This window comes from Bos javanicus, chromosome 5 (genome assembly GCF_032452875.1).
Source record: "Bos javanicus breed banteng chromosome 5, ARS-OSU_banteng_1.0, whole genome shotgun sequence".
Classification (NCBI taxonomy): domain Eukaryota; kingdom Metazoa; phylum Chordata; class Mammalia; order Artiodactyla; family Bovidae; genus Bos; species Bos javanicus.
The window spans coordinates 107,680,529-107,706,529 of NC_083872.1; the positions used below are offsets into that span (position 1 = coordinate 107,680,529).

The window sequence follows — 26,001 nt, forward strand, 5'->3', positions numbered from 1 at the left end:
CCAGAAAGGGACTGTGGTTTGGTGGCACTACGCCTGGGGTAGACACTTAATGGTGAGGAGATACTGGCTTTGCTATTTGGCAGGTAATTGGGGTGGTTTTTATGGCTATGCCATGGCAGATTAGAACCTTTAAGATAAAAGGGCTTCTTACTCTTCTCTATGCAAGATAAAAGTGGACCATCTCACTAACAATGTCAGAAGCCATGCACAACAATGAACTTTTCTAGAAACCAGAGCAAAGTGAGGAGAATGAAGGGATCCACGAAGTACTTCAGCACAGCTTGTGAGAAAGGACAGAAGGAAGGAGGAATGAGCTAGGAAATAAGTTTCAGGGAAAGTGGGCAGTTCTCAAAATCAGTGTCCACAGACTATTAAAACTCATCAAAAGTTTGACAGTCATGTTAGTAGTTTCTGGGTTTTTAATAAAGGGTGGGAGAAATCATTTGTCAAAATTATCTTTTTGCTTTAGTTGTTCTTAGAGTTCTAGCTCTCGAGGGGCCAATACTGTGTGGCATAAAGATTACGGAATTCACTCCGAAGTCCAGACTTCTGATGTATGAGCTGAGGCAAGTCATTCAATCTCCCTAAGGCTCCACATCTCTCTCTGTAACACGGAGACCGAGTCTTACTCACAGAATTATTTACAGCAAGGGGTGCTCAACCTCCAGGATCTAATGTCTGATAACTGGAGGTGGAGCTGCTGTAGTAACAACAGAAATAAAGTGGACAATAAATGTAATGTGCTCGAATCCTCCTGAAACCACCCAATGACTCCAGGCTGTGGAAAAACTGCCCTCCATGAAATCAGTGGCTGGTGCCAAGAAGGTTGGGGACCACTAATTTAGAAGATCAAATGAAATAATGTTTGGCAAGGCACCTGGTCCCCAGGCTGGGACATTGGAGCCATTTCTAAAATTGTAGTCTCCCAGCTCCACTCACTCTTCTTCACACGAAACATTCTGCAAATAACTGCCTGCAGCATGACTCATGCCAGAATTACCTGCTGTGTGTAGCTGAGACCTAGCCCAAACCCACAGACTCAAAATCACCTTGGTGTTCAAACCGGAAGCCTGTATCGTGACCAGCTCCCAGGTCATTCTCATATATTCTAAACCTGACCATCACTTTCACTGTGTGATACTGCTTTCTGCAAGTTCAGAGTGACTTGTTTCCTCAAACGAATTTTTTGTTCTGTAATTGTTTGTATGATATTTAGCTTCTGAAGTCTTAAATGGTCAAAGTGTTCCTACTGTGGCAAACTGCACTGGAGGTACAGAAAACGGAGATGACGACTCCGGTGCAGCAGATAAAAAATAAAGACAGCACAGGCAGGTGAAAGTTTATAGCCTGACAGTGGGTGAACACAGACTGTCTGGCTGTGTGGCGCTGGCCAAGGGACCTGGGAGGACCAGCTGTGGTCCTCTGGGCTGCTCAGACCGGAGGTGTCGTCCGGGTTATAAACACCTGAGTCGACAGGGAACTAACTATTCTAACCAGTCTAGTCCCCACAAGGTAAACAAGTTACAATTTGTCATGATTTGCTGCCAAGAAAAGTTTCTTTTAAAATCAAATTCTGCATCCTGCTCACTGGTTTCTGGTTTCCCAAAATCAAATCTACTGCTCTCTTTCAAATAAGGAAGATGGCATTTCCCCTTTTGAGAGTTTGGCTAGAGGTCCATTCCTAAGCCCAGCTTCCCCACCATTCCAAAAAAGCATAGTAACTTTTCCTGAGACTTGATCCTAGCCTATAGGTCAGACAACAATTTGGCCTAATAATTAGCAGGGAAAAAACGGCCCTATGAATATCTTTTGATCATGCTCCTTGACTAACGATTGAAATTATACTTTTGTCTGGAATGCTAACTGAATCCAGAGTATTCTGAACAGACTGTGGCAGCCTGAATACTTGAGAACAAAGAATCTGGTTAACTGCATAGTAAGTCCTAATAGTCATTTCCCCTTTCATTATTTCTAGGAAGCATATTTATCAAATCAAAAAAAGTAGTTCCTGAAAAACTTCACAGCTATGAGCTGTTCAAATATTAACCGATAAAGAGATTATCGGTTAAATGCGTGTTTAAAAGAGAAATATATTAAACAGAGAAAATTATGTTGGTTTGGCATTTCTTGTTTTGCTAAATGGTTTCATATTTATGCTTAAGAAAAAATATTTGGCATGTTGTATTTTCTTTGATTCTTAGTGCATATTATTACACTGGGAAAAAAGAAAGCTGGTGATTTAGTGATACTTTTAGCTTAGTTACCCAACTGAACTCTTTATATTTTTGGCATTCAATCTCTTTTGCACCAAACTTTCTTGCAAAAGCCAGATATGAAAATTAAAACAATTTACTTAATCAAGTACAACATATGCTTAGAATCCCCATGTATGTTTTTTGGTGCGCTCATCAATAAGTAACCAACCTTTTCAGTCTGCCCGAAATTAACCAGTTTCCCAAGACACAGGAATTTCGGTGCTGAAAGTGACAGCTGGTCACCTTATCATAACATCACCGTAGTTTGTGTGTGTGAGACTCACTCATTTAGGTAATCCAACCTTCGTTTATGCTAAAAGGAGATGAGAATGATAAAGGAACTGATAATGCAAATACTTTTGCCTATATGATTCTCCACAAAAATCCTTTAAAATCAGAGTGGGTAACAAACAATTGAAGTGAGAGAAGTTTATAATCTCTCTTTATTTACTGTATTGGACATCTTAGGGAGGTAGTAATGCTAAGAAGAAAGCCCCAGAAAGAAGGTAAAAAAGCTAAACGGGGAAAAAGTCTATTTTCATAGTGAGATCAAATATTTATTTCAATGCAGAAAAATATTATTTAAATACTAGCTTGAAAGAACTTGCTCCTTCAAGTTAACTCTTGGTACCAGTAAGATTGAATGAAAGTGGCAGAGTTCAGGGAGAAAAAGAATCTGAACCTGAAAACTAATCTTTTGAAAACAGTTAATTATTTTAAAAAAAATTAATTTCAACTTAAAGTCAATTTGATAATGATGGAAGAGATAGTTTTGGGCTTTTAAAACCTTTTACTTTATTCTGATAAAATTTTTCTTTTTTCTTTCTAAAACATCTTTGAAACAGAGGCTATATATATTTAAGTAATCCTTCAAAGTTTTCTCAATCTGCACATTTTTAGGTAAAAGTAACAGAAAGTACTTGTTAGAAAAAAATGTACATTTACCTAAATATGAATAAACTCTAGAAGCTGTGTGTGTTTTTTTGCTATGTAGTATTTAAAGAAAAGACTTCTTTTAAAAACATTCTTTTCTTGGTATCCTTTTGTAGTGAAGACGTATATCATGCATTAATTTGTTTTCCTTAAAGAAACACTACACTTCAAATTGAGGAAGTTGTAAAATTATTTACAAAGGTTTTAAAGAAATACACAGGTAGTAACATTGTGTCAGAAACAAGCTTGGAGCACTACAAAAACTGCAGAACAGCAGTGATGGGCAAAATGTGTATAATCTGAAATAATTCCCATTTGAAATTAAACACATTATAGAAATACATCATTTATAAGTTTCTTTTATGTAGCTACTGACAGGGTGAGGCACACCTGTTCACCTGTGTGTTCAACAATCTTTTCTACTAATCTTCACAAATTTCTGTAGTAATCTGTACAAATCTTTTTATATTTTAAACAATAGACATTTTCTCAAAATATGTTGCTATATTTCCTTTTGCTCCATCAAAATGGGGATGATAACTTTCCAGATTTTTTTTTTATTTTGGCCACGCCACCCAGCTTGAAGGATCTTAGTTCTCCAACCAGGGATGGAACCCGGGGCCCCTGCAGTGGAAATGTGGAGTCCTAACCACTGGACTACCAGGGAAATCCCTTTTCTAGATTTTCAAAAAATACAATGTTAAGAGCAAATCTTAGGGCTTATATATTGATCACATTATTTTAAATAAGTAAAGCAGGACATGTTAATATATCAATTTTGTAGCAGAAGAGAGAAAACTCTCTGCAGTGTTACATGCTATGGAAAGAGAACAGAGGCAGTAGATGAACTGAACCCTGTTTTAAATGCTAATTAAGCAGAGGAGAAGGGAGAGTGTATTAAGTGAAAAGGAGGGAAAAAAAGAGGAAGGTTATGACGGATATAAACACTGTAGAAAGGATGACGGTAAGTAAGCTAAAAAAAAAAAACACATCTTGCTGCCAATCCTACAACTGGTGAAAATTAGTTAAAGGAGAAAGAAAGGGGAGAAGGTTCTGCCAACACTAAGCTACTAATGTTTCAGGACCCAAAGAGAAACAGGTAACCTTTCATAGCCTCTTTAATAAACAAATTCAGATGAGAATACATTCAAATCAAAGATAAAAATAATTCATACACACATACTGTACCTACTAAGATGCTTTAAAAATGTTTATACTATAGAAAAATGCTTAGGAAATTAATAAAGAAAGATGCGAAACTGGACAGTATGACATGATATGAAACAAACCATACAGAAAAAGAACTGGAAGGAAGCACACTAAAATATTCCCAGTTGTTACTCTCAGAGAGCTGGACTATGGGGTATATATTTTACTATATACTCATTTTCCAAAAGTGAGAGGACCTTTAATAATTTAAACATGTCATGTAGTTCTGGACTGTTTTTGTACTTGCATCTCAATTACCGGAGGGGTGGGGATATTTGTGGAGCACCTGGTCTGGGAGCCAGGTTTCTCCTTGTGGTTTTGCCACTGACTAGTCTATGACTTTGGTTACATCGTTTATCCTCACTCAGTCCTGGTTACATCATTTGTAAAATGAAGAGGCTGGAGAAGGTGACCTCTTCAAGCTCTAACAGTATTTAGCCAAGGAGGGAATAGTGATACAACTGTATTTATTCTGTTTATATATTCAAACTGAGGGGTTATTAAAATTCTAAGAGTCAAGTGGCGTAAGGAGATAAAGTTAAAGCCATGAACTTACTAATAATCTTGATGGGAACACCAAAATAGATGCCTCCAGACACTTAAAGAACTATGATTTTTCATAAAGTCCATCCACTTTTCTCAGAAGTCTGTAACATCAATATTGCCTTAAGAAAGATCATCATGTACTTACTAATATTTAAAGTTTAGGGCTGACATTAAAAAAAAAGATAGTACCTTTAAAGGTCTTCATTATTTTCTGCAAGAAATTTTTAAAAATCATCTTCTATTTAGGAGCATATACATAGGCCTGTGTGTAGCTAAGACACAGACCAAAGGGAAGATTCAACCCAAGTTTTATGTCTTCACACAAATCTCCAGGCAATTTGCTTCCTGGGTCTTAGAACTCTGGCCTGGGACCTTTTAGGCCACTGTGGCTGACTGACAAGGTGCTTAGTCCTCCGGGGCACCCTACAGGGAGGGCACACGACTGCTCTGAGCTCTGCTGAGGCCACACATGGGGTGCACTGCTCCTGGGTACCACACAGTTTCTCTCTGCTCATCTGGGATGTTTCGCTCTGTACACAAATTCTAAAACACATTTCTTCTATTAAAATCTCATAACTGAAAAAGGTTCTAGAAACTATATTAAACATGTGATGGTGCAAGGCCAAATCCTGGGATCAAAACAGACCATCACTATGTCCCAGCCTCGTGTGCCTGGCTGCTGCTCCGTGTCCCCGCACACACTCGCTGGGACACAGAGAGACTCACCTTGTCCTTGCAGGGCCTCTGGCAGTTCTGCGCAGCGCACACGGCGTTCTCATCATCCGACTCCTCCGCACCAGACCAGTCGTACTTGGAGGGAATGTCTAGCACCTTCTTCTCTCTCTTCTTCTCGGTGCTCTCTTTCACAAGTTCGACTTTGGCTGCAGCGGCTTTCTCCTTCTTTTTCTTCCTCTCTTCTTCTTTTGCTAGCTTCTTGGCCAGTTTGTTCAGCTCCTTTGATTTTTCTGCACTTAATTTTAATTTCTTCTTTTTAGGTTTATCCATTTTCTTTAGCTCCTTGGACTTCTGCTTTCCTTCACCAAAAAGCTGCTCTACTTTTTCTAGCTTCCGTTTCCGTTTCTTCTCTGAAGAGTCCTTTCCTTTTATTTTTAATGGTTTCTCTTCCATGCTGTCATCCTTCAAAAATATAAAAAGAGAAACAATTTAAAAGCAAGACATTCAAGAACAGTTTTATTCTCTTATATGAGGTATCATGAGTATACAATTTCATAATGACAGGAAGAATATGAATTACCAAGGCTGGGGGGAGGGAAATGGGATTTATTATTTAACAGGTACTGAGTTTCTCTTCGGAGAAGGCAATGGCAACCCACTCCAGTACTCTCGCCTGGAAAATCCCATGGACGGAGGAGCCTGGTAGGCTGTAGTCCATGGGGTTGCTAGGAGTCGGACACGAATGAGCGACTTCACTTTCACTTTCCACTTTTATGCACTGGAGAAGGAAATTGCAACCCATTCCAGTGTTCTTGCCTGGAGAATCCCAGGGACAGGGGAGCCTGGTGGGCTGCCATCTATGGGGTTGCACAGAGTCAGACACGACTGAAGCGACAGCAGCAGCAGCAGAGTTTCTCTTTGGAATAATTTAAAAGTTCTGGAAATGGACAGTGGTAACAGTTGTACAATATTATAAATGTGATTAAAACAACTGAATTGTATACTTAATAAATTTTACATTGTATACATTATACAATAAATATTCTGATATTTTAAGAAGACAAATATAATATTCAAAGAAGGTAACAGTAGAAAATAATGGCAAGCCCTGAATAAAATATCTGACTTATTTTTAGCTTATCGGGGACAGGGGGAAAGGCCAAAAAATTGTCAGCATACGTTATACAGTCTGCAGCATCTGTCTGTAACTGAGACGTAAACATAGAAAGCTCAACATATTAAATGTATACTAAGTTACACAGTAACTCTTTTGGTCTTTATTTACCAGCATTAAAATTCTTAACAAGAGGTGAGGCAGAAAAAGAAATACTGAAAATCATAAGCTTGGTACTTAAGAAATAACACTTCCTAAGATTCTGCAGGTAGAGGATGAGATGATTAGACCACATCACTGACTCAATGGAATGAATCTGAGCAAACTCCAGGAGACAATGGAGGACAGAGGAGCCTGGTGTGCTGCAATCTATATGAGTTTGCAAACAGTAGGACACGACTTAGTGACAGAGCATAGGAATCTGCAGAATCAGACAATACTGGGTCACAAGTATCTTAAACCTATCACACCTTGAATAAGACATTTAACTTTTCAAAACTCTGTGTTTCCTTATATATAAAATCAAATAAGACAGTGGTTGTGAAGAGAAAGCTCTGCTAATTGGAAAACAATATCTAAATTAGGCACCTTCGATCTGACTTCCAAACCAAACTACAGCGTGCCAGCATACAACACTGTACCTTCCACTTCACAGAAACAGTCAAGGAAAAGAAAGATGATTCAGAACACAGCAACCAAATGCCACAGTTAGAGCCTGGGTACCTCCACTTTTACTGCAAGTGTGACTTCAGGCAAGTTTCTGCATCTCTGACCCTTACCTTCTTTAGAGGTAGAAAGAGCTAAACGCTTGCCTTGTCTGTCCTTTCCCCTCCTGCTCAGGATTATAGTATCACAGATAAAAAAACATGGGTAAATTGTATAAAAATATATAAACTATGTAAAACCTCAATAAAGAAAACCATAAAGCAGAAATACTTTGGCTTGGTGAGAGAGAAGGCAACTGGAGCACTATCCACCAGTCCTCCCCTTGTGACCTGAGGAACCTCCAAGGAGCTGGGACATTCTAAGTGGTTTAAACCATTGTGTAATAAGCTTCCAATCTGTACCTCCATGATGTGCAGGAATCTATCTTCAGAGGGTGGGTGTGTGGCCTGCAAAATCCGCCATATGTGCTGAGTCTCGTCCAGGGACACCTCCAGGAGATCTCCCACCATCATCAGCTCCTCCAGCTGAGCTTTAGCTCCTGGCGACAACTCCAGCACTGGAGGCTCCAAGCTCCGGGGCACCAAAGGGCTCTTCCGAGGCTGTTTCCGTGGGGTGCTAGAACCTTTCCCCCAAAACAGAAGACAGAACAAAACATGAAAACTACTGAAAAAAGTAATGCTTTCAAAGTAAATATTTAGAGGAATGGTCCCCCTCTTCCTCCAACACTTAATTTAGATGTTTGGATTCACTGTATCAGTATTAAAGTGAAATTTTAAAAAAAACACAGAACAAAAAAGGCCTAGAATTCTAATGACACTCTAAAAAACTGGTTTAGAGTGAAAACACAGGTTCCATATTGTTTATCTTGTGACTGGAGGGGAAAGGGAATGCTCTCTCCATTGTAGAAGATACCGAAAGATTAGACATATAACTGCCACATATAAATAACCCATTATCTGCCTAATTAACAGTAATAATATGCTGTCCCATAAAATCCTGAATTTTACTATGAAGACAGAGATAGTCTCCATTTTCCAGAGGTGTGACCTAAAGCAGTCTGACTGATTTTCACTGGGGACAAAAACTAGATAGTGAACACAATAGAAAAATTATTTACCAAGGGATGAAGAATAAAGCTTTTCAAAACCAGAATGAGTATTCTTCAAAAGTAGCAAGTTCCTCAACAACTAATTATAAACAAATAGAGGATAAATAATGACTGATCAGGGGTTTGATAAAATCGGGTTCAGAAGGGGCTGGATGGACTCTAAAGGGCTTCCAATTAGGAGTCAATGATTCTACAGAAATTTTCTATCATTATGACCTAATGACAGAAAAATGCTACCAGAGACTGGATTTTCCAAAGTTGCATTTTTCAAGTTCTACTGCATTTCATGGTCAGGAGCCATACTTGAGGAGAGACTGCCAGTGTGGTGTCAGACTTCTCTTCCCCACACTGCTCCCCGGGGTGGCAATACCTTGAGAGCAGCTCTTAGAAGCGGACGAGTATGCGTGCTCTGCGCAGAAGGAGGGTGCCGTCCACATGTGCGTGACCACTTCCTCAGACTTGATGGGGATCTCTTCATCACAGAAGAGGTTGGGCTCCAGGCTGCTGGAGGACTTCACACTAGCTGTGTCCTGAAGAAGCAGCCAAGGGGGTGCTGAGAATTAGGAACATTTAACTTGTCCCATGAGAATAATCTAAGCACAGGGTTTTAATACAACACAGTTAGCGGTGGGGTGGGATCCTTAAATATCTGGTATTAAATGGGAAAGAAAATTTCCACTGGGGAAAAAACAATGATCACCACAGTTTCAAGCCAAAAGTAAAGCTCAAGAGCAATCCACAGAGATAATAGATCTACAAGAAAGCTATGATTTGAAGAATAACCTTTCTACAGTCTACAACACATAAAGACTCCTGTAGCCCTGAGTTAAGAAATTCTGACCATTTAAGAAAAAATAAAATGGACTTAGGAGGGGAATAAAGGTTCAGATGTGGTACCTTAAGGACATGGCTCATTCAATCCTCTCTAAAGGTTTTCAAATCCAGATGCTTACCAGTTGCTGCTTTTATTTACCAGCTAGCTGCCCTTACTTAAAAAGCCTGACTGACAGTGTTTTAGGTTATAAATCCTGACAACTTCAAGCAGGTCTCAGATGACTCTCCCCTGAAGTTAGGCTCCACAACCCACATGTACAGCTTTAACGGTCATAGTGCAATCAGGAATACAGAAACCTCAGGTATTTTAACTAGGAGAATTTAATAAAGTGAACTGGCTAAATTGTACACTGAAGGCTTGAAAAAGCAAACAGAAACATCAAAGTAACACCAAGGTAACTACAAGAAAGAGCTGCCATCTCTAGGGCTTGAGGTAACAGAGAAAAGAAGTGGGGTTATTACAACTAGAAAGCTGGGGGCCTGCAGAGCTGGGACCAGACCTGTGAGGAGCAGGCACTGGCCTGTGTTCTGCTATCTCTAACAAAACACAATGTGGCTGGCTTCTGGGGTGCAAAAAAAAAAAACTACACTGGAACCAGCTGCTACTGCCAGGGGAAAAGACAAAACGAAAAACAAATATCCAAAAACCAAACAAAAACAGAAAACAGTAAACAAAACAAGAAAACTGTAGTTCAATGATGGCAGGAATGGAAAATAAAACAGTAAGCCATCAAATCCTTTCTCACTACGCGGGCCTTTTAATGTTCTCTAATGCCCTCTGCTGGCAGAGGGAGGCTGCAGGCAAAGGATAAACGTGCAGAGCATGGGTTGGCAAACCACAGCCTGTAGGCCAAACCCAGCTGCTGCCTGGTTCTTGTATGGAGTGTGAGCCAAGAACATTTTTAAATTTTTAAAGAGCTGTAAAAATAAACAAACAAGAAGACATAACAGAGACCACATATGGCTTGCAAAGCCTAAAAATAATCTACTCTACATCATACATAATATCACTACACATAATGTATGTTAATATATACATGTGGTATTTTACAGGGAAAGTTTACCAAGCCCTGGGGTAGTCCCAGCCCCAGCACCACCAAGAACAGTACACAGGGGAGCTTAGAAGACCAGAGACAACAGCTAAGGACTAACACAACAGCTGACTGTAGGATGCATAAGAGGAAGACGTACTGTCATCAGAGACTATGCTTAATTAAACAGGATACTTAAAAGGTTTCACAAAGAGACTCTGGAAGACAGTTACACTCACTGAGAATTTAGGAACAGCAGTTCACATAGGTCTTCTTTCCTGTTTCAGAGAATCTAAGTCCTAAAAGGCCACAGGCCAAGAGAATACTTTAGTACTCGCCTACTGCCGTCCCCAGGTACTTCACCTCACTGACTAGAAGGGTCTTTTCTGACCTTGACTCCACTCATTTCATTGAAACTCAAGCAGAAAATTTTCTATTAAGCTTCTGAACTAGAAGTGAAACTGATCAGAAAATAATGGTTGAAAATAAAGATAGGTAAAAATAAATTTAAAAAAATTACTTCCCTGGGATGACACATGAAATATAATACATAAAAGTTCAATTTAAATCCAACCATGTCAACAATTATATTAACTATAAAAGAAATAAACACCCCCAATTAAAAGACAGATTGTAATACTGCCTAAAAACCCAGATTTAACCATATATTTTACAAATACATATATATGCAGACTGACATACCAGAAGAACCCTACCACATGTGCTGTCTACAAAAGACGCCTTTTAAATATAAAGACACAGATAGGCTGGAGGTAAAACAACTGATAAACAGCAAGCTAAAGCAAATTACTCTTCCTAAGGGGAAAACTTCCAGTCAGTCCCACTAATGGTAAATACACAGGAAGGAGGAATGGCTTCTCAGTGAGCAATGTGTCTTATAACAGATCTGTCACTCCACCATATCTGGTATCAGCAGGACTAAATTCTCAGACAAAATCTACTCTATTTTCACCAAAGCTGAAGCCACTCAAGTATTAAGGGTAGAAAAGAAGAAAAATCAAAGAATCCAAGTGCTTAACTTGCCATTCTGTAAATTAAGCAATTCCTGGGATTAAAAAAAAGAACTTCCTAGGAGATAACAGCCACTTCTATTTTATACCCTCCTTTCTGATGTGTGATTCCACACATGTATGCATTTGGAAAATATAAACTGTACTATGGATGAACAGTCTAATAAAGGTAAACAATATGGTTTAAAAGGAAATAATCATATGAACATCTGAAAAAAACGTTATCCCAGACACAATCATACAAATCTGTAACAGATTCTCAGACTTTGTTTCATTAAATGTATTATTTTCCTGACTAATGAGTTCTCGGAATTGCTGCTCAGATTTTTTTTGTGGTGATCACATGGTGTGACATGCAAAATGAAGTAATCGAGCAATACAATGCACAAACCATCTGCTTTAAACATTTAAATGCTGTGATAACTAAGATCAAATGACTGATTTTCATTTTCTAATTACCTACTCGTCTTCCTAAACCAGCAGGGGCTCTTCATCTAGCGAAGATATTAAATTTAAGCTATTTTAAGGATAAATTCACAGTCACAATCAGGGAAGATCATACAAAGTGAAAAATCACCAAGTCAACTGCCAGTAAGTTGGCAAGTAAGATTTTCATTACACAGTAAGTGCTTTCTCTATAGGAAAACACTCAAGAGCACTTGAAATTTTTTTAGTACAAAATTTTGGAGCACTGAAGATACCAATCAATGTCAAGGTAAATCTGACCTTGAATTACCACAAGTCTTACCACCATTCTTTTACTCTCCTAAGTTGTCAATACACTGCTAACATTATAACATCCACAATCTTATTTTCCAGCCTGCCAACATCCCCTTCTAAGAGAGTGTAAGCTAAGAGCCCATATATACTTTGCAAACAAAGGACTACTCCATACAACCGTATCAAACCACAGTCCTGATCCATAGCCCTGAAATCATGTAATACTTGCGATGTTTTGTTTTCATAGGTTACTGATCTGCTTCCAAGCAAAGTCCATCATGTTTGACAATTCCAGACTACTGGTTGATACCTAACATGCTAGAAAGATAACAACCCAGGTACTGAAGGTCTCTAAGCCAAAACTGCAAACAGGCAATTTTAGTATTAGCTAACTAACCTATATGTGCTGTGGGCAGCATCCCCTTCCAGCTGCTTCTGGTCATTTTACCAGTTTCATACATACAGTCATTAACTTCACATAGCCATTAACTTCAAGGATGACAATGTGCTTCGAACCTCATTTTAAATGCTAATTCAAATTTCAACTTTTCTCAAGTCTTTAATTTATATGATTTTTAAAAAATTCCCTCACTGAAACATCCCCTGGATCCATTTTTATTTTGAGAAAAATATTTTCCAGCAGGTAATTTACAGGTATCTATGATGGACGGTTTCCCTTTATATCCTGGGAGTTCTAATGCCGATGGTATTTGTACTCTAACAGTGAGCTTACCTACCTGACAGACATGCTGAAAAGACAAAGGAAAAGGATGCACCCTAATTTTTTCACACACCAGACTATGAATTCCCTGGTTATAAGCACAGACGCTGAACATTATCTCCACAAAGAAGAATACAAAACACATCAACGGATTCATTGTGAGCTGGCAGGGTATCTGTCCAGATCACGGTATTACTTGACAAAAGATGAACGTCTTAGGCCTGACACAAAACAACAATAAAAGGCCAAGAAGACCCAACACAGAACCTTGCCAAAACCGCCCCTTCACCCCAGTGTGCTGTCACGATCAGAACAATCATACTGAGGGCAAACCCTTTGTTACGTGACTGTAACTCCACAAATTCAAGTCATGGGCCCAAGTATAACGCATCCCTGAATATGACATTCTATCCAGCACCAACCAGATGAGAGATCAGAGAAAAAGACCCAAAGCACAGCTAGAACGGGATTCTTAAAACCTAACTATACAGACTTAAACAATCCAAAGCAAAGAATGCTGAAATCAGCCATGAAATCTTTCAGTAACTTAAACATGTAATTCTTCCAGCCCCTCTCAGGAAAATACATACAGGCTTTTTAAAAACATACCATCCTTTATTAAAAAATGTAGCTTCACCAATCTGTATTTTTTTAGAGCACAGAAAAAATGCCATCACCATAAACTCAGGATAGATATAACGACCAGCTTTCTCTCCCTCTTTCAGGCCTTAAACATCAGTGTTCAACAGCTTTTTAAACAAACCCAGTGATCAAATGATCAATCCCCCCAGCCCATCCCTGTAATTACCTTCATATCATAGCCATAGGTCTCCCGAATGTCTTCATCAGAATCTGTCTCCTCATCGTCATAGTCCGCCGTTTGTCGAGGGGAAGAAGACACACTGCTCGCCACCCGATTGAAAGCAGACGGCTGGAAACTAGGCAAGTGTCCCTAAACAACGAGCAACCCAGAGATGAAGAGAGGCCCTAAATACACACGAGTGTTAATGCATGCCTGAGTCCATCAAATTGTAATGAAGCAACTTACTGTTATTTTCCTAATAGTGGTGGGAGATTTGATTTACTGCTTACACACTGACAGATATTGCCCCATGAAATAGGAAAAAAAAGAAAAAACAAAATTCTCAACTTGCCTGCAAGTCTGGGTTGGCTGCAGCTTTCTGGAGTTCTGCACTAATGATCTTTTCAGTTTTCTCCCGAGCTGCCTGCTCCACCATCCGCTGGCTCAACACGGACAGCTTGGCCAGGGCAGAAGACAGCTCGTCTGTGGCTAGGGCTTGCCGGGCCCTGTCCTGCCAGCTCATAGCACGTTCTGTCAAACACTGAAGGGCCTCCCCCTCAGGCAGCCGCACCGGCAACTTCTGAAGGGACACCAGGAGGGACAGGATCGTCTCCAGCCGAGGCCTTCGAGACCGCATGCAGAGAGGACAAAGGAATTTTACTTCCTTAGCCTGCCAGCTAGACCCCTTCTTCTGGGAACTCGATTTAGGAAGAGGAACACAGCTGTTGTGAAACCAGTCTTTGCAGAGCTCACACTGGAGCATAAACCCACTCGCTGTCTTGCGGCAAATGCAAAACTTGACGTCCTCTATGCGGTCCACCATGCTCATCTTGGCGAGGTTGGCTGCCCTGAGGGAATGCATGGCTTCCAGTTCCTTCTGCTCCCGCTCTTTGAAAACTGCCACCTGCGTACAACAAACATTTAACTGAAGGGAGTCACTGCAAAATGTTCCCAAAATACAAAATCTTCGAGCGTAGGGACCATCTCCACACTGCAGACTCATGTTGACAAAGCACTGTCTTTTTTTTTTTGGCCACACCTTGTAGTATGTGGGATCTTAGTTCCCCAACAAGGGATTGAACCCACAGCACCTCCACTGGAAGCACAGAATCTTAACCACTGGACCACCAGGGAAGTCCCAAGCACTGTCCTTAAAAAAAAAAAAAAAAAAAAAAACCATCGTTTTCCTAAAATTTGGGGCAGCCTGACAGTTTCTATGCAAATACTCATCTGTGACATAAGCAAACTGCCGTCATATATAACAATGTCCAGCAGTCGAGTAGTTAATTCTTTCATAAGGGGCAGGAGAAAGATGGTATGCCTTGAAATCAAGCCACCCTGGTATCAGGCCGGGCTCTTATACATAACAAGACTCCTGACCCAGGTTTTCTGAATCTCAGTTTTCCAAAAAATGAGAATATTAGTAACTTCACTTTGCTGTTTTAAGGATTAAATAAGATAACATACGACAGTGCCTAACTTGGCACCTGGCACAAGATAAACATTTCATCGGTACTGACTCCCTACCTCCTTCTAATTCATTCTCTGGGGGAAGCCCAATACAAATCCATTTTATTTCTTTCTTGGAATTTCCAGCTTATGGAGAAGAGTAAAAAAGGCTGATGACTAATTATAGTAAGGTTTTATGTAACTCATTAAAAAAATATATATATATAAAAACAAAACTTAATTATCATGAATATTATCAGGGCATCTTCTTTTTAAACTCTGTTAGCTTTGAAACTATTTTGAGGCAATTTCAGTGCTATTTGTCTGGCAAGACTCACTCACTAGGTAGGCTAACAAGAAATTATTTCCATCAGCCTCAAACAGGATCATTTGCAGGCAGGAACGGCCATGTGAAGTCACTTAGTGAATGCGCTTCCCCACTATTACATATTGCCCAAGCTCATTTTTATTTTCTACTTCCTCAGGCTCCTTGTAATCATAACATATCCCTCCTACTCTACAATAAAACCCATAATTTTAATTATCTACAAACACTTTTTTGCATACTCACTATATTACTGAATGCTACCGAGAGAGGCAAAGACTGCAAACAGCAGCTGCGTCAGTCAGTCAGCTGGTACCACTCCTTTGAAGAGCACAATAGCATTAAGCACCATTAAACACTCTAAAATCTTAGCCTGGTAATCCCATTACTAAGAGTCAAGTGTAGGAATACAATCTGAAAAAGGAAAAGGCTAAGTCCACTTTGCTATTATCCATAATACTGAACACCGAGTAACAACAAAAATGCTCAGTATCAGAAATGTGTTCAGTAAATTATGGACAATTTGATGGACTACTGGACAACTATTAAAACAACAATAAAGAAGGATATGGAAAGGGCAATTTTAGGGAGAGAACAGTTTTTATATACTTTGACTTCAAATATTAAAAAGGTGTGAAATATGTACAACCATGAAGTCAAAGATAAACTATACAAAAATAAAGAGTTAGGAACATAAACAGTGACTGCTTCACAGAACGCTGCATTCACCAAGCAAATTTAAGAAGCACTCTAACTCTCACCACTGTGGCTGCGTCTCTGGTTTCCTCCAGTCCTTCCTCCAGGTCACTCAGAGGCTCAAGGTCCAGATCCTTTTCTTTTTCTTTTTCTATCAGCTCTTTTACTTTTTTCCTTCTATTTTTTCCACTCCCATAAATACCAATGTCAGTCCGGGGACTAAGCACCTACAAAAATAAAACCAAACACTGAGCTCTGGTTTTAAAAAAATCTCAAAACTGAAAATAAACGTAACCATTTATTGACCACTCACATGTCCCAGACACGTTCTTACAAACTTCACATGCATTATCGAACTCAAACTTTCCAACAAGCCTCTGAAGTAGGTGGTATTATCTCCACAAACAAGGGGAACAGGTTCAGAAAGGCAACAAGTTGCCCACAGACACAGCATCAACACCAGGAATCCGTCCTCAAACATGAAACAATCTTATTCCAACGTCTATGCTCTTAAGTATGTTCTAACTGTTCAACATGAAAAGGGTAATGAGCATTTAAATTTGTGCTTCTCACTATTTACAACAACCAAGACATGGAAGCAACCTAAGTGTCCACTGACAAGAGGAATGGATACAGATGTGGTGCATATATACCATGCAATACTACTCAACTGCAAAAAAATAATGAAATAATGCCATTTGCAGCAATATAGATGGACCAAGAAATGATTATACTAAGTGAAGTAAGTCAGAACAACAAATACCATATATCACTTACACATGGAATCTAAAAAAAGAAATACATACCAACTTATTAACAAAACAGAAGCAGCTTCACAGACATAGGAAACAAACATGGTTACCAAAGGGAAAAGGTGGGGGGAGGAATAAATTAGAAGTTTGTGGCTAACAGATATATAATACCTATATAAAAAACAGATAAACAAGGCCCTACTGTATAGCACACGGAACTATATTCAATACCTTGTAATACCTATAATGGAAAATAATCTGAAAAAGAAAATATATATGTATAACTGAACCACTCTGCTGTACATGAGAAACTAACACAACATTGTATGTAAATCAACTGTACTTCCAGGTAAAAAAAAAAAATTTTAATTTGTGCTTCTGAGAATAATAAGATCTTTTGGTGCTAAGAGTCCATGATAACAACAGAGATAAGATGCAGGCTGACACAGTGTAAGGTGAACTGGAAGAAAGTCTGTTCAGGGTTCCAGATTACTAGCCAACATCTGATACCACCCAGTGGCAATGAACTTGTATAACCACGACCAGATAAACTGACAACCACCCTCACCTTAGGTAATGGGTCACCTACTTCTGGGGACGGCACTGAAGGGCACGCACATGAAAACAAACCACTCCTCACCTGTAGCAGCGTGTGGCTGGAATTCTTCTTGAGAAAGGTCCTCCCTGTCCGTTCTCTCCAGGCCCGAGCTGCTGCCACTTGAGACTCCACCTGGGGCAGCGCATCAAGACGCACGGGGATAGGGCGGCCTTTAGCAGATAAGCTCTCCAGCTGCTCCAAGTAAGCATAATTACTGCCACTCTGGGAAACAGAAGTACAGCCTTACATAATCTTTGATCTCTCATGGAGTCTGGCAATACACTATTAGTAAATCTTATAAAGAGTTTAGTGCTAACCTTTTCCATTAACTATTAGTCATTAAACCTAACTGTATCTCTTAACAGTCTTCCAATGTCCTTTAAAAAATGTTTGTATAAATTCATGTTGTCAAAGGTTTTTTGAAATGAATTAACAAGGGATCCAGTAAGATGTAAAAACTAGTTCAAAGGACAATCTAAAAACAAACATATAAATGCAATTAGGAATGAGGAAAAGTAGCTCTTTCGTCTAGGCCGCCGACATGCCATCCAGACTAAGGAAGACCCGGAAACTTAGGGGCCACGTGAGCCACGGCCACGGCCGCATCGGCAAACACCGGAAACACCCGGGAGGCCGAGGTAATGCTGGTGGCATGCATCATCACAGGATCAACTTCGACAAATATCACCCAGGATACTTTGGGAAAGTTGGTATGAGGCATTACCACTTAAGAGGAACCAGAGTTTCTGCCCGACTGTCAACCTTGATAAATTGTGGACCTTGGTTAGTGAGCAGACACGAGTAAATGCTGCCAAGAACAAGACAGGAGCTGCTCCTATCATTGATGTGGTGCGATCAGGTTACTACAAAGTTCTGGGGAAAGGAAAGCTCCCAAAGCAGCCTGTCATCGTGAAGGCCAAATTCTTCAGCAGAAGAGCTGAGGAGAAGATTAAGGGTGTAGGTGGGGCTTGTGTCCTCGTGGCTTGAAGCCACATGCTGGGAAATTCATTAAATGTTAAGTGCTTTTCAAAAAAAAAAAAAAGGAATGAGGAAAAGTAAAAGTGAAGTCGTTCAGTTGTGTCCAACTCTTTGCGACCCCATGGACTGTAGGCTACCAGGCTCCCCCATCCATGAGATTTTCCAGGCAAGAATACTGGAGTGGGTCCCAACCCAGGGATCAAACCCAGGTCTCCCGCATTGTAGGCTGACCTTTACCGTCTGAGCCACCATGGAAGTCAGGAATGAGGAAAGGAATTTGCTAATAGATGGAAACACGCATTTAATATCATCCAGGTCTGTGGAATCACCTTTTCTACAGTGTGGAGAATCATTTGTTCCTCACAAATTTAACTGTTTTCCTACAGACTAATTCAGTCACATTACTATCGTTTTTAAATAACTGACAGAGTTGTAATGAGCATGGTAGAACAAAGTCTAAGGCACTTACTCCGAGAATCAAATAAACCCGGGTGGTTCGCTAAACAACATCCACTACTCCACTGAAAGGACATCGTAGTCTCTTCTGCCTGTTTCAAAGTCTTTTAAAATTTTTCCAACTACTATAGAGCAGTATCTGACAACCTCCTCCATTTACAGACAAGAGTGGATATTCTACTAAGTAACAACGTGTCAGTATTTCCACTTAATGAAAATAATCAGTTTTTAAACTCGAGTGCTTTTAATTTACTGACGTTAAAATAATTAAGTCATCACAGGAAATGGAAGAGTTAGTCAGTAATCCATCCCAGGGTCCTGGCAAGAACATCAGAGTATCAGGTTGGCGGCCCACAGACGACAATCCAGAGTGATCCCTCAGATGGTACAACTCTCCAAGCAGACATACAGAACACCTTCTGGCTAGGCCAGGACACAGCCTCTCCCAGCCTGTGTACCCTGAAGGACAGCAGAAAATGTCCACTTTTTCAGAGCCCCCAAGTCTATCCTCCCACCAAAGGGAAGAGCTTGGTGAGAAACAGTCCTTGGAAAACCACAGCAGCTACCTCTACTTGCCAGCTCAGTTCTTCAATCATAAACAGCCAACTAAAGATTATCAGTCATCTGATAACTGCCTGAAACTGGTCAAAGATGAAACAAACAGAGGGGAGTCCTGATGAAAACAAGTAATTTTAAAACACAGAACAGAGAGAGTAGCAACTAAGCAGGTCCCAGAAAAACTCAACTGAAAAGAAAGCAAAACAGAAGTCATTAGACCATGACACCTCCTCTAAGGGCAGCAGCTGTTTAGTGGGAGAGCTGGTTTCCTTTCTCTTTCAGTCCAGTCCTACAACGTACTCACCACTGTAAACGCTGCAGTGAATGATCTCCGTAACTCAGAAGGAACCTTATGTATTAAAGCATACTTTCATCTCCAGTATTTAATTCACTGTTTTGAGTTATGTATGTGTAATACATGTCTTTTCAACTAGAATACGCCACTTTGAGGTCCGGGGTTGTATCTTTACACCCTTCTCTCCCATTCCTACTCCCAAACATCCAGATGAGTCCCAAGAGTATTGTGGGGTTCAGTAAATGTCAGTTTCATTTTCTTTTCCTGCTACTTGTTTCAAAAGTAATTAGAGGACAGTGGGGCGGGGGCTAAATTAGGAGTTTGGGATTAACATATACCCACTCCTGTACTTTCCTGGTAGCGTAGTGGGTTAAGAATCTGCCTGCCAATGCAGGGGACATGGGTTCAATCCCTTGTCTGGGAGGATTCCACATGCCCGTGCACCACAACTACAACTACTGAGTGCACACACCCTAGAGTCCTTGCTCTGCAACAAGCGAAGCCACTGCAAAGAGAAGCCCAAGCACAGCAACAAAGAGTAGCCCCCACTTGCTGCAACTAGAGAAAGCCCCCCGCAAAGCAACAAAGACCCATGACAGCAAACAATAAATAATTTTTTTTAAAGTATACACTATATATATAAAATAGGTTAACAAGGGCCTACTGTATAGCACAGGGAACTATACTCTATCTTGTAGCAACCTATAACAGAAAAGAATCTGAAAAAGATTATATATATATACATAAAAAACTGAACCACTTTGCTGTAACCTTAAAATAAGCACAACACTGTAAATTAACTATACTTCCATTTTAAAAAAGGTAACTCATGTACATGGCAAGAGAGTCAAATACAGCAGGAAATAAACTCCCTACTGCTAGGCATTAATTAAATGGCTAATTCTGTCATCTCTCACAGCAAGAAGTCAACAGAAACAAGTAATGTTTAAATAGGTAATACATGTTTAAAAATAAAAATCAGATAAAAGAACAAGTGAATTTCAAGTACACAATCACTTCAGTACAGAATTAAAGGCTTCAAGGATTCAGGTGTGAGATAGCATTCCCTGAATGGTAGACAACTCAAGAGGTTCTTTACCTGAATAGCTTCCACTTTAGTTGTCCATTCTCGGGCCTTCTGTAAGGCTTCTTTCAGGGACAATACATTGGGCAGAAAGGCTGGAATGCTCTTAGCTTCATTCACGATGCTTTCTAAACTCGCCACACTGTGCCGAGGCCTTGATAAACATAAAAACAGGGAGGATGCATGAGGATAAGTCAAACTACTGCTGCTGCTGTCACTTCAGTCGTGTCCGACTCTGTGTGACCCCGTGCGACCCCAAAGATGGCAGCCCACCAGGCTCCGCTGTCCCTGGGATTCTCCAGGCAAGAACACTGGAGTGGGTTGCCATTTCCTTCTCCAATGCATGAAAAAGAAAAGTGAAAGGGAAGTCGCTCAGTCGTGTCCGACCCTCAGCGACCCCACGGACTGCAGCCTACCAGGCTCCTCCGTCCATGGGATTTTCTACTACCAACACTTAAATAACACTTGTACAACATGTAAAAGAACTTTCATACATGTGACTTCACTTAATTCTCACCATAAGCCTATGAGAGAGGCAAACAGCTACTACCTTCATTTCCATTTTACAGGTAAGTTTAACTCAAGATCAATTACTTCCTCAAAGTCATTTAATGCAGTAAATGGCACACATGAAGCACTGACTCGGAATCAGTGTCAGATCCTGTGCTTTTTCCTACACTAAACTACCTCTATATCAGTTTCCACAGGATCTGAAACTGTCAGAGATGCATAAGAGACAGCAGTGTAGGAAGCAGTGGTCTACAAATCCACTGATGTTGACATTTAACTATAAGCACTAACACCTCACTACACAAAGATGACCAAAATACAGACCTTATCCTAAGAAATATACTTGTACTGGGAACTAAGAACAAATGACTATGGGTTCACTACTAGGGAAAGAGTGATTAATCTGACCTGGGAGAGTTGAGAAGGGTTCTGAACTAGGCCTTAAATAAGAAGTGTGATTTGGTCGTGTGAAGGATTAAAGGAAAAACATCAGGAATTTAATGAACAAAGATGTGGAGAAAACCTGAAGTTGTTAAAACAAGTTTAAGATGAGGGATAGTGAGAACGGGAGGCGGGGTGGGAGTAACAGCAAGAAGGAGGGGAATCTGGCAGAAAAGAAAGATGCAGATTAAGAGGTCTTCAGGGCTGTGAATTCGGAGAAGGCAATGGCACCCCACTCCAGTACTCTTGCCTGGAAAATCCCATGGGTGGAGGAGCCTAGTAGACTGCAGTCCATGGGGTCGCTAAGAGTCGGACAAGACTGAGCGACTTCACTTTCACGCATTGGAGAAGGAAATAGCAACCCACTCCAGTGTTCTTGCCTGGAGAATCCCAGGGATGGGGGAGCCTGGTGGGCTGCCGTCTATGGGGTTGCACAGAGTCGGACAAAACTGAAGTGACTTAGCAGTAGCAGCAGCAGGGCTGTGAATTAAGGTCTATGTGAGCAATGGGAAACTGTGAGCAATGGGAAACTACTGAGAGTGGGAACAGTTTGAGTACCCATGATCCCTATTATGTGCCAAGCACTGGGCTATGTCCTTGGGACGATTAATGGACAAGATGATATAGTCCTTGCCTTCATAAAACCTTTTAATCTTGGGGGAGGGGATTATCAATAAAATGTTACAATACACCATAAATGCAATAATAAAGGAAAAGGAAGATGCTGTCAGAATATACAGTAGGGGGACTTGGTTGACTTGGCAGTAAGGAAGGCTTCCTAGAAGTGACCTCTAAGCTGGCTTCTCCTTTCTGAATAGGAACTAGTCAGGAACGCCAGGACCAGGCCAGGGGAAGGGTGGTGGAGGTGCACCAACGTAGGTGGACAGAGGGGAAACGTGTACCCCAGGGCTGGTGTGGGGAGGGGAGGTCATTATGTCTGGAACACAGAACACAAGAAAAAGAAGAGCAAGGGGTCACGGTAGGTACTTAAGCAAGGGGCTAGATTACAAAAAGTCAGGTTGAAGAAGTCTGAACTTCACTCCAAGGGGATTGGGAAACAGTGGTGGGCTTTAAGCAGGGAAGTCAAACTGTCACTTCTGCACTTTAGGAAAATACTAATTTCACTGTGAAGAATGGATGACAGAGGGGTGAGATTATAGACAGAACCTGGTGCTGTGTGCTAAGCCAGCTGTAACAACAGCCCAAAGAAAAAGAATCAAAGAGAAAAACACCAAAGAAACAGCATCAGCAGGACTCAGGAGCTGAGTCTGAGGGGAAGGAAATGGGAGGGCAGGGCCAACACTAATTTCCAGAGTTCTGGCTTGTTCAAATGAGTGAAAGAGGGTTTAATTCAAAGAAAATAGAAACAAAGGAAGAGAACACGGGAAGCAGTGGATGAAGGTTATTTTGAATACGGGGAGTCTGAGGCACCTACAGGACATCCTCTGGAATTATTTAACAACCAGATGATAGCTACAGGTAAAAAAACAAACTTGTGTTCTAGATGAGGGTTTGGAGTTAGTCTGCACAAAGATGGTAAATGGAGACAAGAAGTGAGATGAAATTTCCAAGGAAGGGTACAAAGTGAGCAGAGAAGTGGCCTAGGCCAGAATCCTGGGGAAAGCACTCTAAAAGGGGGAGAGAGAGGCCAAAACCAGGAGGAAGAGATCCAGAAAGGAGCAGTCGGCAGCTAACCAGCGCTCAGGATGCAAAATGTTAATGATACATTTCAGAAGAGCTTTGACAGGAGCTGGAAAACTGACTCCATCAGTCCTCTCTACCAACTTCATTTTCTTCATGACACTAATTTGTTGAAACTCTGGGAAGATCTCCTGGAGAAGGAAATGGCAACCCACTCCAGTAATGCTTGCCTGGAGAATCCCATGGACAAAGCCTGGCAGGCTACATACAGTCCATGGGATCGCAAAGAGTCGGACAGGAGTGAATGACTAACACTTTCACTTTTCATTCACTTCTTCATCTGTGTCTCCCCACTATGTTGGCCAATTTTAGAACAGACTTTCCTATCAAATGAATCCAAAATAAGTGACTGGCCAAGTAATTAAACACATGGAAACTTTGGAATGAAGTAGAAAAGGCTTTAAATTTGAGCTGTATTATTTAACAACTATGTGATCTCCGTAAGCATCCCAATTTCCTCATCCTCACAAAGGAAATTATATTAATATTAATCTTTGGTGAAAAAATACTTTCATACAGAACATGGAAGTCAAACTGACGGATGCCTGACTTTAATCTCGCAAGTCTATTGGGTGCCGATGCTAATGCCTCCCATTCTCCTGCCTGCCTCTCATTTCCCTCTACTTCCCCGCGTGAATCCCCTGCTGGGGTAAAATAACCACCGCTCAGCTTCTGTCACCTGGGCACACACTGACACATTCCTTAAGCTGATCTTAGGACATTTCTCTTACCTCCCCTCCCATTTCAATCCCACTCATTCTTCAAGGCTTGACTTAAGATCTCCTCTTTCTCTCAAGCGTCTCTTCTAACCATCCAAGCTACAATGACCTTTCCCCCTCTGATTCTAGCATTTTTCTGTTCCTCTCAGTTAACAACATACTGCAGCAGAGCTTCGTAACTAGAGTAGCAGTAATGGTGAGGCTGTAAACAAAACACTACTTTGTATCACTTACTAAAGTACTTAACAAAGGACTCTGCACACAGTGTGCTCACAAGATTTGAAACTGTCCATATGCAGACCCACTTGGTAACCTAGTGACCACTTGGGGAAGGCACAAGACATTCAACTCAACAGACCTTTATGTTCCTCCTCCCTCTCTACTTTCTAACCTACATCTTAAAGAGGGGACAGTCACCAATAGATGTGTGTTCACCTTGCCTGTAGGCAGACCTTGGCCTTCTCTTCCCATCGCTCAGAGACTGTGAGGAGCTCCTGAAGCTCGGCCATCGCTTTCTCCACAGCATGGTGGGGTGCCAAGCCGACCCCAGAGTCTATCAACTTCTTCATGACATCCAAGGTGACCTGCTGAGGGTCCGACAGCGTCAGTCTTACTTCATCCAACCAGCGAGCTTGCTGCAGCTCTTGCTTTAGTCGAGCTAACTCCGGGAGCTCCACATACAGACTGGAGCCCATATCGATCAGCATCTGGAGTTTGGACGAGTCTGGGGTCTCGTCCATCATGGCCTCCTGAGCACGCTCATGAAACTCCTCCACGTCATCAAGCAAATTCTGAAAAGGTCAAAGGAATAAAGAAAAAACTTAGGAGATACAAAATGACTATGGAATACATATGGTTCTGGCAAACTACCAAATTCTAGACCATTTAATAATCTCACCATCATAGCACCAAACAGACATATGATAAAGACATAAATAAGCTTCTCTGTAATTACTTACACACCCCTTTTCAATATGATTAAGTCACTTTATTTTTTTGGGCCCCAAGATCACTGCAGACAGTGACTGCAGCCATGAGATTGAAAGACGCTTACTCCTTGGAAGGAAAGTTATGACCAACCTAGAGAGTATATTAAACAGCAGAGACATTACTTTGCCAACAAAGGTCCGTCTAGTCAAGGCTACGGTTTTTCCAGTAGTCATATATGAATGTGAGAGTTGGACTATAAAGAAAGAATTGATGCTTTTGAACTGTGGTGTTGGAGAAGACTCTTCAGAGTTCCTTGGACTGCAAGCAGATCCAACCAGTCCATCCTAAAGGAAATCAGTCCTGAATATTCATTAGAAGGACTCATGTTGAAGCAGAAACTCCAATACTTTGGCCACATGATGCGAAGAGCTGACTCATTTGAAAAGACCCTGATGCTAGGAAAGACTGAAGGCGGGAGGAAAAGGGGACGACAGAGGATGAGATGGTTGGGTGGCGTCACCGACTCAATGGACATGAGTTTGAGTAAACCCTGGGAGTTGGTGATGGACAGGGAGGCCTGGCGTGCTGCCGTCCATGGGGTCGTAAAGAGTCAGACGTGACTAAGCAACTGAACTGGTCACTCAAAAATATTTCATGACTACTGAGTTAGATGCAGGCACTAGTCTAGGCACACAGCATTAAACAAAAAATACAACATCCTTGTCCTCAAGGAACACGTGTTTTAATGTAAGTGGCCAGACACTGAAGACATGAATATAATGCTTCAGTTAGTTTTCAGTGCTATGAAAGTAAAATAGGGCAATTCAATACAAAAGTGATCAGAGGTGATGAGGTGGCGCGGGG

General features: G+C 40.8%; 1 protein-coding gene and 1 pseudogene across 1 annotated transcript in view; one reads left to right on the top strand and one right to left on the bottom strand.

The window, feature by feature from the left end:
- Positions 1-26,001, bottom strand: part of KDM5A (lysine demethylase 5A) — a 67,063-nt gene that overhangs the window by 5,208 nt on the left and 35,854 nt on the right. The window contains exons 19-27 of the mRNA XM_061418279.1: positions 24,643-24,998; positions 20,852-20,990; positions 17,508-17,687; positions 16,181-16,342; positions 13,998-14,549; positions 13,652-13,795; positions 8,877-9,036; positions 7,800-8,020; positions 5,670-6,080 (exon numbers count right to left, since the gene is read on the bottom strand). Of these exons, the coding sequence (XP_061274263.1) occupies positions 5,670-6,080; positions 7,800-8,020; positions 8,877-9,036; positions 13,652-13,795; positions 13,998-14,549; positions 16,181-16,342; positions 17,508-17,687; positions 20,852-20,990; positions 24,643-24,998 (2,325 nt within the window). The remainder of the gene's footprint in view (positions 1-5,669; positions 6,081-7,799; positions 8,021-8,876; positions 9,037-13,651; positions 13,796-13,997; positions 14,550-16,180; positions 16,343-17,507; positions 17,688-20,851; positions 20,991-24,642; positions 24,999-26,001) is intronic.
- LOC133248320 (large ribosomal subunit protein uL15-like) lies at positions 17,967-18,507 on the top strand (annotated as a pseudogene).